At 38.9% G+C, this 12,536-nt stretch overlaps 1 protein-coding gene across 2 annotated transcripts in view; it reads left to right on the top strand.

Moving 5' to 3' along the window:
- Positions 1–12,536, top strand: part of pde3b (phosphodiesterase 3B) — a 59,510-nt gene that overhangs the window by 45,005 nt on the left and 1,969 nt on the right. The window contains exons 3-16 of one of the 2 annotated variants that reach the window (XM_084404572.1): positions 595–843; positions 2,821–2,957; positions 3,442–3,548; positions 3,962–3,985; positions 4,287–4,506; positions 4,607–4,698; positions 4,807–4,970; positions 5,548–5,682; positions 6,044–6,155; positions 6,327–6,440; positions 7,688–7,887; positions 8,244–8,447; positions 10,534–10,695; positions 10,782–11,019. In XM_084404572.1, the coding sequence (XP_084260698.1) occupies positions 595–843; positions 2,821–2,957; positions 3,442–3,548; positions 3,962–3,985; positions 4,287–4,506; positions 4,607–4,698; positions 4,807–4,970; positions 5,548–5,682; positions 6,044–6,155; positions 6,327–6,440; positions 7,688–7,887; positions 8,244–8,447; positions 10,534–10,695; positions 10,782–11,019 (2,158 nt within the window). The remainder of the gene's footprint in view (positions 1–594; positions 844–2,820; positions 2,958–3,441; positions 3,549–3,961; positions 3,986–4,286; positions 4,507–4,606; positions 4,699–4,806; positions 4,971–5,547; positions 5,683–6,043; positions 6,156–6,326; positions 6,441–7,687; positions 7,888–8,243; positions 8,448–10,533; positions 10,696–10,781; positions 11,020–12,536) is intronic. The other variant, XM_084404573.1, reaches the window with a different exon arrangement.

The raw sequence follows: 12,536 nt of genomic DNA, 5'->3' as shown, positions 1-12,536 counted from the left end.
AAACTGTCTCTGCTACTTGGCTAGATTTATCAAATGGATGGCTCCGGGAATGAGTCATTCTTTGCTACAGTTACTACTCGCACAAGTCTGGAGCAGTGGGATGGCCTTCCTGTTGTTTAAACAGTAAAGCATGGTGCTAGCAATGGATTTGATTCCCAGGGAATGCATGAATTGATCAAATGTGCAGCCTGAATGCAATGTATGGAAAAAAACGTTAACACTTTGGTTTAGGGTCCAATTTGCATGCATATTTGTAGGATATTGGCTGTGTGTTAGTACTTATAAAGCACACATAATTCTCCTTTTAATCCTACCCAATACCTAAACTTAACAAATACCTTACTAACTATTAATAAGAATTAATTAGGAGTTTATTGAGGGAAAAGTCATAGTTAATAGTAAATAGTGAGAATTGGACTGTAATCTAAAGTGTGACCGAAAAAACGTTACCAAATGTCAATGTTTGAAATCTCACTACTTCTAAATTACCACAAGGAGGCAGTATAAGTCCCATAAACAGATAAGTGTGAGGTAAATTGCTGCTTAATTTTTGCATTCTATGGATGTTGTAATATGTGCTCTGTGTGTGCTTAGGGTGCAGTGAGTGGGAATGGCGTGGATCTATCTGTGATAAACGAGGCCAGGAACCTGGTCTCAGACCTGCTGATGGACCATTCTCTCTCACCCCACGTCCTCTCCTCACTGCGCAGCGTCAGCAGCCTCATGGGAACTTTCTCTGGGTCCTGCCGACCACGGGTCAACCCCTTCACACCCTTCCCCGGCTTCTACCCCTGTGCTGAGATGGAAGACCCCTCAGAGAGATTAGAGAGAAAGACACTGAAGGTAGGTGAGCAGCAGTGTTGGGGAAGAGACTCTGAAAGTAGTCAAGCTAAACTTTTGGAAAAGTAGACATTAGCAGAATGCAGCTTCTGTATTGAAGCTAATCAAGGGCCAGTAGTTACATATATAGATATAAACGTATGTAATGATTATAATTAATAAATAAGAACACTAACTATAACAATAGGTGCCTGTGCATCTTTGGTACTTGGCCCTTAAAGGGTTAGTTCACCCAAAAATGAAAATTCTGTCAGTAATTACTCACCCTCATGTTGTTCCAACCATGTAAGTCTTTCGTTCATCTTCGGAACACAAATTAAGATATTTTTGATGAAATCTGACAGAATTTTGACTCCTCCATAGGCTTCCAGTGTGACCGAAACTCACCGGCCCAGAATAGTTATTAAAACATCGTTAAAATAGTCCAAGTAACTACAGTGGCACTACATTAAGTTTATCATGCGACGAGAATACTTTTTGTGCGCAAAAACAAACAAAAATAACGACTTTATTCCACTTTTCATTTCCTTCTCTCTGGGCCTCGTAGTGTTTTTGCGCTGCGCGTCTGTGTTGCACGTCATCACGCAACACACACATGACCGGCGTCGGCCAATAGTGAGCCTACGTGGTGACGTGTAACACAGACGCGCTGCGCAAAAACACTACGCGAACCAACTAGAGGTCCAGAGAGAAAGAAATGAATAGTGGAATAAAGTCGTTATTTTTGTTTGTTTTTGCGCACAAAAAGTATTCTCGTCGCTTGATATACTTAAGATTGAGCCACTGGAGTCACTTGGACTATATTAACGATCTCTTTAATAACTTTTCTGGGCCAGCAAGTTTCGGTCACACTGGAAGCCTATGGAGGAGTGAAACATGGCTCAGATTTCATCAAAAATATCTTAATTTGTGTTCCGAAGATGAACGAAGGTCTTACGCGGTTGGAACAACATGAGGGTGAGTAATTACTGACAGAATTTTCATTTTTGGGTGAACTAACCCTTTAATTATAATGATTTTATAATTGAATGTATTTTTCTATGCACTGGTATTATGGCCAATACTAGTAAGCTGATAATTATATACATGTTATGGCCGATAACTGACAAAAAAGACTATACAAATATTATAATTTTTTTACTATTTTGTCAAAATAAATTACTTTTGAAATACTAAAAAGTAAAATCAGTTGTTTTAAATGCTTTTAGGCTTCACATTATAAAATGTACTATATGATAAATGGATGTTCATTATGAGATTTGCACTTATTAGTGTAATGCATTTAAAATAGTCCTTTTAGTCTGAGAAAATATGGGAAATTAGAATGCACAATTCAATTTAGAATATCGGCCATTATATATCCAGTATGGACTGATACCATTAAATAAAAAAATGTTATGTCAGCTGAAAACTCATATGGTACAAATATACTACCATTCAGTTTTGGGTCAGTATGAAAAAAAAAAGAAAGAAATTAATACTTTTTATTCAGAAAGGTCACCGGAAAAAAAGTTCTATTTCAAATGATTTCGATTTCAAATAAATGCTGCTCTTTTAGTGGTCTTTTCTTCAAAGAATCCTGAAGATAAAAACTGGTTCTACAAACATTTTTCTGAAAGATAATGTGACACTGAAGACTGGAGTAATGTCTGAAAAATAAGCTTTTCCATCACAGGAATGAGTTACATTTCAAAATAAATTGAAATAGAAACTGTTATTTTGAATTGTAGTAATGTTTCACAGTAATAATTTAGGAGAGTGTTTTGAAATATTGCCTCAACTTAGGGCTAAGTGCGCAATACCATGGGACATTAAGATGGTTGCTGGTTTGATCCCTGCAAGTAGTAATCCATGAGCCATCGCTGTTGTGCCCATGAGCACAGTTGTTTCCTTGGTAGCTCCAAAGGGATTTTCTCTGTAACAGGTGTACTGTGTCACGTCTGCTTATTGAGTACTTACTAAACGACTGTGTACTTTCAGGGTCTGAGCAGCAGGAACAGTCTCCCTACCCCTCAGCTGAGGCGCAGTTCAGCCTCTTCTTCTCTGCCCCCAATGGAGTCTGCCTCCTCACGCTGGGAACGAACCAATGGAAAGAGATCTCTCTCTGAGCTCAGCAGGTCAGGCCTCACGACTACACTCTTTACAGACCTTAGTGTACTCTCTGTACTCCTCTAGGGCGGACAAGGACAGGAACACAAGTAGTCGTCACCAAATGTGATTATAATATCATGAAATGCTTTTATAAGGCAGTAGTTTTAAGATTTTATTTGGACAATGTGCTTTCTGTAATGTTACTGCTTGTCCTCAAGGTGGCAGTGTTAAAAAGAAATTTGTCAGCAGCTGGTTTTAGAATCCCTAAAAGAAACTTCATCTAAAGTAAATTGACATCACTTGTCCCTTGGATAATTATTAAATATTTCAATTTATTAAATCACTTAATTGTGCTTTCAGCTCTCAATCAAAGTGTAGTAATCTCAGCTTTGTTTTAAGTTAACACATTTTGCAATGCTAAAATGAATTGGACAGATTTTCTCCCATACTTAGCACTGGGCCTAAACATAGGTGACTTGACTTCTATACTTTTTTTTTTTCTTCTTACAGCCAGAGTTGTGTTTCTAATGGGCCCAATAGCAACTTGCTGACTATACCTAAACAGAGATCATCCTCCGTCACCCTCTCCTACGGCCACACTGTACCCAGAAGACCAGGTCAGCACCAACCAAGAGTGAAATAACATTCCCTTCATATCATGTTTTGTACAAAAAATGATATGAGATTAGTCAGGCTGATTTAGATGGCTTTATTGCAACAGCTATATCCTCTTTTTGGCAAATGACAAACAAGGATGTCTTAGTAGATGTTTATTTTTATTTTATTTTACTATGCAACACCTGAGCCAAGGTCTTCGAAATCTAATCTTTTTTCTTTTTCTTTTTTTTAAGTCTATATTATAATGTATAGTCTACATTTATGTATTCTACATATAAGTATGTGGTGTAACCCTTAAGTAAAAAAATAAAATAAAAAAAGAATCCAATTTTTTAAGGTTTATAAATGTATAATGACACATAATGACTCAAACACACATGCATGAGGGTCCTTTCTACTTGTTTTGTTGCAGGTCAAAAAACGGGCTACCTTTACAGTATGTTGATTACACATCATTTATTTAATTGGACAGACAAGCAATGTTAATAGATTATTGCCAACATTTCTTTTTCAAGAATTTCAGTAAGTTTCAGTATGTTAATGAGATCTTTACAGACCTTTAGCAGTCTCTGTACAATTACACCACCTTGACTTAAAGCCCACAAAAATTCTGAAATGGACAAATATGTTTATCATAGCAGTGCATCTGATTATTTCTGTATATATTACTTCTTTTTTGGGGGGGATAACTTAGTAGATTTTTTTTTTCTCATATATATATATATATATATATTTAGGTGCTTCTCCCAGCCTGAGCCCCGTCAGTTCCCCGAGTCACAGTCTCTCTGCTGCTTCCGGCTCGTCTCTGGTCACACGCTCTCCGGTGGAGTTCCCAGACACTGCTGATTTCCTCACCAAGCCTAGTGTCAACCTGCACAAACCGCTGGGCTACACGCTGAGCTCAGCTGATTTCCAGCAACCGTATCGAGGTCATGTCTCAGCCCCCTTGTGCACCAGGTACTGTAACTTCTAGAACCCTTTCCCTATTCTCTCTGACGAGTAGACCAATGAAGCTGTACCTTATAAGATAAATAATTAATTGTATATTTTTTTTTAGTTGTGGCCGACAGATGCTTAAAGGTGTGGCCAGTGTGGAAATGGGTGAGGGCCATCATCCAACAGCCAATGAGATGCAAAGAACACGCTCAGGCAATAATAAAGTTATTAAGCTATTTCAGGAATATATAGGAATATAGTCATTCCTGAGTCCATCCTTTGGATTGATGCTCAAAATGATGCTTTTGCTGGCTTGTTTAGCTGAAGTAGCAGAGTATGGTGGGGAAAACCTTATCCGAGAGGAGAGCGTGGAGGCTGAGTCTCAGGAGGAAAGGACTCCAGACACAGTGGAGGAAAAGCTTAATAGCCAGACCGAGGAAGAGGAACAGACCTCCAGTACAGAGCAGACCTCATTGGACTCTGAGGTAAAGCGCACACACGGTGAACTGCACTTTATCCCCACATGGTTTCATTATATTAATGTCTAAAACATTGCCTCAGGAACTGAAATCAAAATCCAGTGTTGCTTGTGGACAAGTAATTTTAATTTATTAAGTGCTGTTTCGCCTTAGAAAGCCCCACAAGAGAAGAGCTTTTCTTTCACGTAACCTCAAATGCCCTCATCTTGATTCCACCACTCTCCCGCTCCTTTTATTGGCCAATCTGGCAGTTGTTAAAGTGGCCAGCTGTTGAACAAGCCGAGCTGAGTTTAGAAGAAGAGTGCTTATTTGCATTCCCATACTTTTACGTTGTTATGTGGTTGCTGGATTTATAGCTGTGGCTCTTGAGTGGATCTCTCCTCAAGCCCTCGGTTTATTGTTCTGCTCAAAGGGGTCTACAGTAAGAGCGTGTGAGGACAACATCAATTTAGCTGACTTAGTAAAATATTTTCGTTGTTATCTCTGGGAAAGTGGCCAGGCATGACTTTTTCTGTAAAACTAAGCTGAGATTACTGCAAAACCTTCTACCTTTTGTCTGCTGACTGTGATTGATCTCTGGCAGGGAAATGAGGAGTTCAGGTTGGACTCTATGTTGGTGGAGCATGAAGCACTCATGGAAAAGATCAACACCTGGAACTTCCAGATCTTTGAGCTGATGGACATTACGGGAGGGAAGACTGGCAGGATTCTCAGCTATGTTAGTGCTTTGTAATTCCAAATATTAAGCCCAGCATTAAAAAATCCTATTGACATGATGAAGCTAATGAAATGCCTGAGTTCTGGAAATCAGCATTAGTCAAATTGAGAGTTTTTTTCATCACTTTGGTGGAAAACATGGTTCTCTTTTAGATAATTAAAACCATTCCCGTTTCATTAAATCCAACCAATTACACACTTTCATTGTCTGATCTGATGTGAATGGCATTTCATAGATTTAGCTGGATGTAATGCTAGTGGTCTCTCTCAGCACTGCGTGCCAATAAACATGAATCTGCAGGGACTCAATGGCTCACTGCTTGTCTTGTCTTAATGAAGTTCTGTTTGTTACATTCTCTCAGGTGGCGTACACTTTGTTCCAGGACACGGGTCTGTTCGAAATCTTCAAAATCCCTGTGCGGGAATTCATGACGTACTTTTGCGCTCTGGAGAACGGCTATCGTGATATCCCCTGTGAGAAAAAAAAAAATCTTGTTAAAGTTAAACTTGAAAACTGGGTTAGAATTCTTCCAGTATTTCTCAAATTGAACCACAGTGCAGATTTGTGTCATGTGAAACTGAGAACGGTTGGAAATTATTCCAGCGAAGCGTTAATGTGTTTAATTTTATCTGCTCTCCACTCAGATCACAACCGGGTCCATGCCACTGACGTCCTTCATGCAGTGTGGTATCTTACCACCCAGCCAATCCCAGGATTTCAGCAGATCCATAATGAGCATGTCACAGGAAGTGATACAGGTACAACTGTGCTCTCATACTCCATTACAGTTTTGCCATCAAGAAACTTTGAGGTATGTGAGCGTTACTGAGGCAGGGTGGTTTAGTGGACTGGTATCTGCAAGGTTGTAGGTTCAAATCCCACAATGACCGATTCATGGTCTACCATCATTGTGCCCTTGGATAAGGTACTGGATGAAACTTTAATAATAGGGTACATGATGGACAGATTCAGGTTAGAGCATCTGTTTCCTCAGTTAGGTCTCTAATTATATTTAGCATAGCTCCTGATCCATTAGAAATAAATTAGAGGCCGTTGCTCGGTCTTCGTTATTCCAGCCAGCGGCGCAAATGCTGTCCGATTAGAAATCGTCTGTTGCGATTGAGATCTGAGGTGGCTGCTGGCTCAGCATGTCCGGGGCTTATTTTAAGTCTGCTGATGGCCCTTGTAATTTCTCAAATGGAGTTCACTCTGACTCACTCTGCTGCTGTTCCACGCAGGAGCCATCTCTGGCAAGCAGAGGTGTTGAATCACACCGAGACCAGTGACTTCACTAGCTGGCTCAAGTACAGAGTTACAAAATATTCCAAAATCTTTGGGAAAGAGATGGTGGAGTATGATTTCAGAGTATTTGGTTTGCTGTAAAAACAGTCAGCTTAATTGCAGCCTTTTGGCGTGTTTGATTAAGTGCCTATGCACTCCAATTTTGAATTAGCAACACAGAACACATGCTTGAATATAAACAAATAATAAACTGACCTGTTTCTTTTTCATATAGTTTATATATAGTATTATTTTAATATAGTCATTTAGTTATATAGGTTTTTTTTTTTTTTTTTTAGTATCGGTCTATATTGGATATGTTTGGCCAATATTGCACATGCCCATTTCCCCTGGTTTTTCCATAGATTACTTTTTCTGTCATCTAAAACTCACTTAAAGATAATCTTTAAAAACACTAATAATTTAAACTGTTAAATCTGATCTTATACAGCAAAGGAAATGTTGATTTCATTTTGAAATCTACTTATTATAATGTTGTGATGTCTAAAGCCACTTACAGCATTAAAGAAATTGAGTTTTCAGTATTATTATTGGCTAATCACGTGATCATTTTCACCATTCAAAATGTGACTTATTGGCTAATTCACATTTTTAAAACTGTAAGTAAGATACTGTATTGATTTAGGAATGGACTGTCACCTGGAATGGATGTGTAATAGTGTTTCATCACTGGTATCACATGGTCATTTTTTGTTTTTATTAGATTCGGACAGTGGAATTTCCCCAGGTAGGGTGGCGTATGCCACATCCAAAAGCTCCTCGTTTTCGGATGACAGTTACGGCTGTCTGGCCTGGAATGTCCCTGCGCTGGAACTCATGGCACTATATGTAGCAGCTGCTATGCATGACTATGATCACCCTGGTCGCACAAATGCCTTTCTCGTAGCCACTAACGCTCCTCAGGTTAGTAAAAGAACAATCTTTTTTTTTTTTTTTTTTTTTTGCAGTTTAGAAGAACTATGGATTTTGTATAGTTAAATTTGTTCTGAATAGCTTATGAACAAAGTTTTGTTTATCGAGTTTTCACACTGTTGTGTCAAGAAGTGAATCCAGCCCATCTTTTATCAGAAGCATATAATTTTATGAGCATGGAACTTCTCGACTCATGCACACTGTTACTCTCTTCTTCCCTCTTTCTTTCCCTGTTTCCATCTCACCACACACAACACACACACACACACACACACACACACACACACACACACACACACACACACACACACACACACACACACACACACACACACTCTCTCACACAGGCGGTGTTGTATAATGACCGTTCGGTTTTGGAGAACCACCATGCAGCCTCTGCCTGGAGCCTGTTTCTTTCCCAGCCTGAGTTCAACTTCCTGTGCAGCTTGGACCATGTTGAGTTTAAGCGCTTTCGGTTCCTAGTGATCGAGGCCATCCTCGCTACAGACCTGAAGAAGCACTTTGATTTCCTAGCAGAGTTTAATTCTAAGGTAGGTAGTAGGAGTGCACTGATATGGTATCAATAACCAATATCAATAATCAGTAACGAGCACAACAGCTTGTTGTGGCCCAATACCAATAAATACAATTTACGTTTTGGTAAAATCATCATACAGATCAGATAGTCATCTGTCATTGGAAAGGCCTCAGCTAGTCGAATGAAACAAGCATACTTGTTTCACTTGCAAACTACGGTAAGTATATTAATGTAAAACGACACATATGTATTAGAACAGAAAACATCCTTGTGTTCAAAAAACAGATGGATAGAGTAACAGAGTGAAACAATTTCTGTTATTCCACTTTTGGTATTAATGATACTTTTATTTTTGCGAATAATACTTTGGCTGCCATACATCTTGCATCCTCTAGTCAGTAGTGTAAATTGAACTCTGGTCAAAAACAGGAAAAATCAACATGACCAGACTTGTGCTCATTTATTATCAATTATTATGGGAGCTCAATTAATTAATAGCAGTTGTTATTATTATCAATGTGGAAAACAGGTTTTGCTTCTTAATATTTTGTGGAAACCATGATGCTTTTTTTTCTGGATACTTTGAATAGAAAGTTCCAAAGAACAGCATTTTTTTTTTTTTTTTTTTACATTTTGTAACATTTTAAATGTCTTTACTGTCACTTTTGATCAATTTAAAGGCAGGGTAGGCAGGGTTTTTACATAATTAAAATGTAAGTAATCTGAAAAAGAAAATATAAAAATCGAGTGACTGTGGACCTTTTAATCTGCAATAAACACAGCTCATTATTTCCATTCACTCCACCCCCTCCCTTCTGAGCTCCTTCCAAAGCCACGCCCCCAAAACACATGAACGCGCGACGCCAAACGCTCAGGCTCAGCTGGAAGACGCATTTATTACCTGAGACGAGTGGAGAGGAAGGAGCGCAGTACATACAGTGACATGTCAGAATCACATGTAATAAAATACCTAACTTTATCACTATGAATATAAACAAATAAGATTTCTTTTAGTACTCACTATCAAGCTAGCATATCGATAATGGTAAAGTTTCATTCGGTAACGAGCTATATTTATAAGGCAAAACTAAAAACAGGTTGCATTGATACACGTTTTTCCATTACCATCAGTTACACTGTGATGAAGGTGAATTTCATGTAAGATTCATAACATATACGGTGTTTTGCATGTAAGAGTTTCCATGATGAAAACATTGTTGACTCTAATGAAGACTAACGTACACGCCGAGTCCGGAGACAAGTACCGCATCGTCGGTTCGAGGACAGGTCCGGGGTTGAGGGCGAAGCAGAGGAGGTCGTTCAAGAGTGCGGGCAGGGTCCGAGGAAGTAGTTTTTGCCTTGTTTGCCTTCGCTGACTGCATATGCAGGTGCTTTGAGCTGAATATTTCCGGGAACGGTGACATGTGATGAGTGCACGCAGGGCAGCGCGCGCAGTGGGGCTCGGGCACGAGACATGAAGGCATCTGATTGGTTCTTTACATTCGCACCGAATGGCAGTGATTGGTCAGAGTTTTTACTGTCCTGCAGCTGCTACAGAGGTCTGATTTTTTTTTTCATTCCTTTTTCTGAACACATAATGTATTGACTACTATCAGGATGGAAGGACCATTTCACACAGTATAAAAAAAAGTGTTTCTGAACAGGATTACCTACCCTACCTTTAATGCATCCTTGCTGAATACTTTTTTTTTTTTATCCAAGCTTTTGAACGGTAGTGTAACACGGTTTACACAAAAATATTAAGCAAAAACTTTTCAAAATTGGTTATAAGAAAAAAAAATTCTTTAGCACTAAATCAACATAAAAGAGATTTCAGAAGGATCATATGACTCTGAAAACTGGAACAATGGCTGCTGACAATTCAGCTCTGTCATCACAGGAATAAAGTAAAATAAAATATATTAAAATCATTTTAAATTGTAATAATATTTAACAATATTACTTTTTTACTGTATTTTTGATTAAATAAATACAGCTTTGGTGAGCTTTAGACTTTTTTCAAAAACATGAAAAATCGTCATTACCTGTCTACTGCAGAAAATGGTGCTTTCTTATGGTTGATATTTTTCTTTTTTCAGGTTAATGATGTGAATAGTCCAGGCGTAGACTGGACTAATGAAAATGACAGGTTGTTAGTGTGCCAAGTGTGCATTAAGCTGGCAGATATCAATGGGCCAGCCAAAGACCGCAGCCTTCACCTCAAATGGACAGAGGGTATCGTCAATGAGTTTTATGAGCAGGTATGTCCTATTCACTTTATTACACAACTTCAACTGCGGCAACACGATTTCAACATTTGTGCGTTTTTGCATTTCTGTCTTTATAGGGTGACGAGGAAGCCAATCTAGGATTACCCATCAGTCCTTTCATGGACCGCTCAGCACCACAGTTAGCAAAGCTGCAGGAGTCTTTTATCACGCACATCGTTGGGCCTCTTTGTAACTCCTATGATGCTGCAGGCCTGCTGCCAGGATACTGGATTGATGAGGAAGGCTCAGACGATGAAGAGGACACAGAAGACATTGAAACGGAAGATGAAGAGCTGGATGAGGATCTTGAACCAAGTATGGCCATACACTTGTGCTCATAAGCAGTGTTGGGGGTGATGCATTACCAGTTACACAAGTTACGTAATCAGATTACTTTTCAAGTAACTAGTAAAGTAATGCATTACTTACAGATTTACAACATAATATGTGAGTTACTTTATTATTAACAATAAACAAGCCAGAATGAGAACATGGATACATGTGACAAATTCAATATCCCAACTCAACCTCCCTCTCCCATCCTGCTTAACCATGTGGTCTCTTTACAATGGGATACATACTAGGCAGATAATATCACAGAAAAAAACAAAGTCACAGGAATTATGAAAAATAAATTGCAGGAATACAAAAAGACCGCATAAGGTGGTAGGGTATTTACTCTTGAGTCCTGGTCATTGTTATTTGCAATATACTTGGAAATCTTCTCAGCAGCTATAGTCCAGATCTTTAATGTAGAGGATGTTGAGGAATTTTGTGCAAAATCCACCCAAGCTGTGGATATTTCTAACATTATAATGTCCCGGAGTTGTGTCAACCACTTGTTAATGTCCAGGGTGTGTGGTGGGAGCCAGTATTGGCCAAAATAGAATTGTCTTTCAGTCGGGGTTCAACAGTATAGAAAAGTCAATCGGTTTTGATAAGGCTCAGTCCAAAATTTACAAAGTAAAATAAAGTAGAAGTCAAACCGATGTCTTTTAAGTGGCGTCCAATATTTTCAATGAATCAGTTGATGAATAGGATTCCTAGATGAGGTGAAAATATTGCCACATACTCTTCCCCAATCCATGATTACCTCCTCTATTTCAAGATCTCTTTCCCATGTACGCAATATGGACAAGCGTTTTTCTTAGACTTTCCCGTACAACCAAGAGATCAAGTGTCTGGAAGGGGACATTTCAAACCAAGCAATGATCGGATGTGTGGTGAGCAGTTTTCCCCAAGGCACCCCGTAGGCCTTCATAGCCGACCTGAGGTGCAGATACAAAAAGAGGGAAGAGTGTTCCATTCCGCTCACACAGTTCTTGAAAGGTTAACATGCATTCAGGACCAGAAATATATTTCAGCATATAAATGTCCTACTGCGTCCAGCCTCTGGAGAAAAATGGTGCACTTCCCGAACGATTATTATTATTATTATTATTATTATACCAGATAGGTGTATGGCTTGCATACATTTTTTGCTGTTCAACCCAGAGAACAGAATGTCTGGTTTGCCTGCTAAGCTCTCCTCTATCTCTCTCCAAGGAACCCTGGAAAGTGGGTTGAGCCAAACCTTAATGCATTTTATTTGAAAGGCCCTATGGTACAATTCAAAATTCGGGAGCACTTATGTTTTGCATGCAGCAATTTCTTAAATTTAAGTCGAATTCAGGAGTAAGTGCAGAGGTGTTGTGTGCGCCGTGTAAACATGACGGTTATTGTAGTTCTAGACTAAACGTGGGCATGCATTTACTCATCTCACCTGCACAAAAACAGATTGAGTATTCCTTAAAATGAATAAGAGTTGTGAAATACAAACTCAGAATATTATG

The sequence above is a fragment of the Rutilus rutilus genome (assembly GCF_951802725.1).
Source record: "Rutilus rutilus genome assembly, chromosome: 3".
In the NCBI taxonomy this organism is placed as follows: Eukaryota; Metazoa; Chordata; class Actinopteri; order Cypriniformes; family Leuciscidae; genus Rutilus; species Rutilus rutilus.
This window is presented reverse-complemented; position numbering and strand designations above follow the sequence as displayed.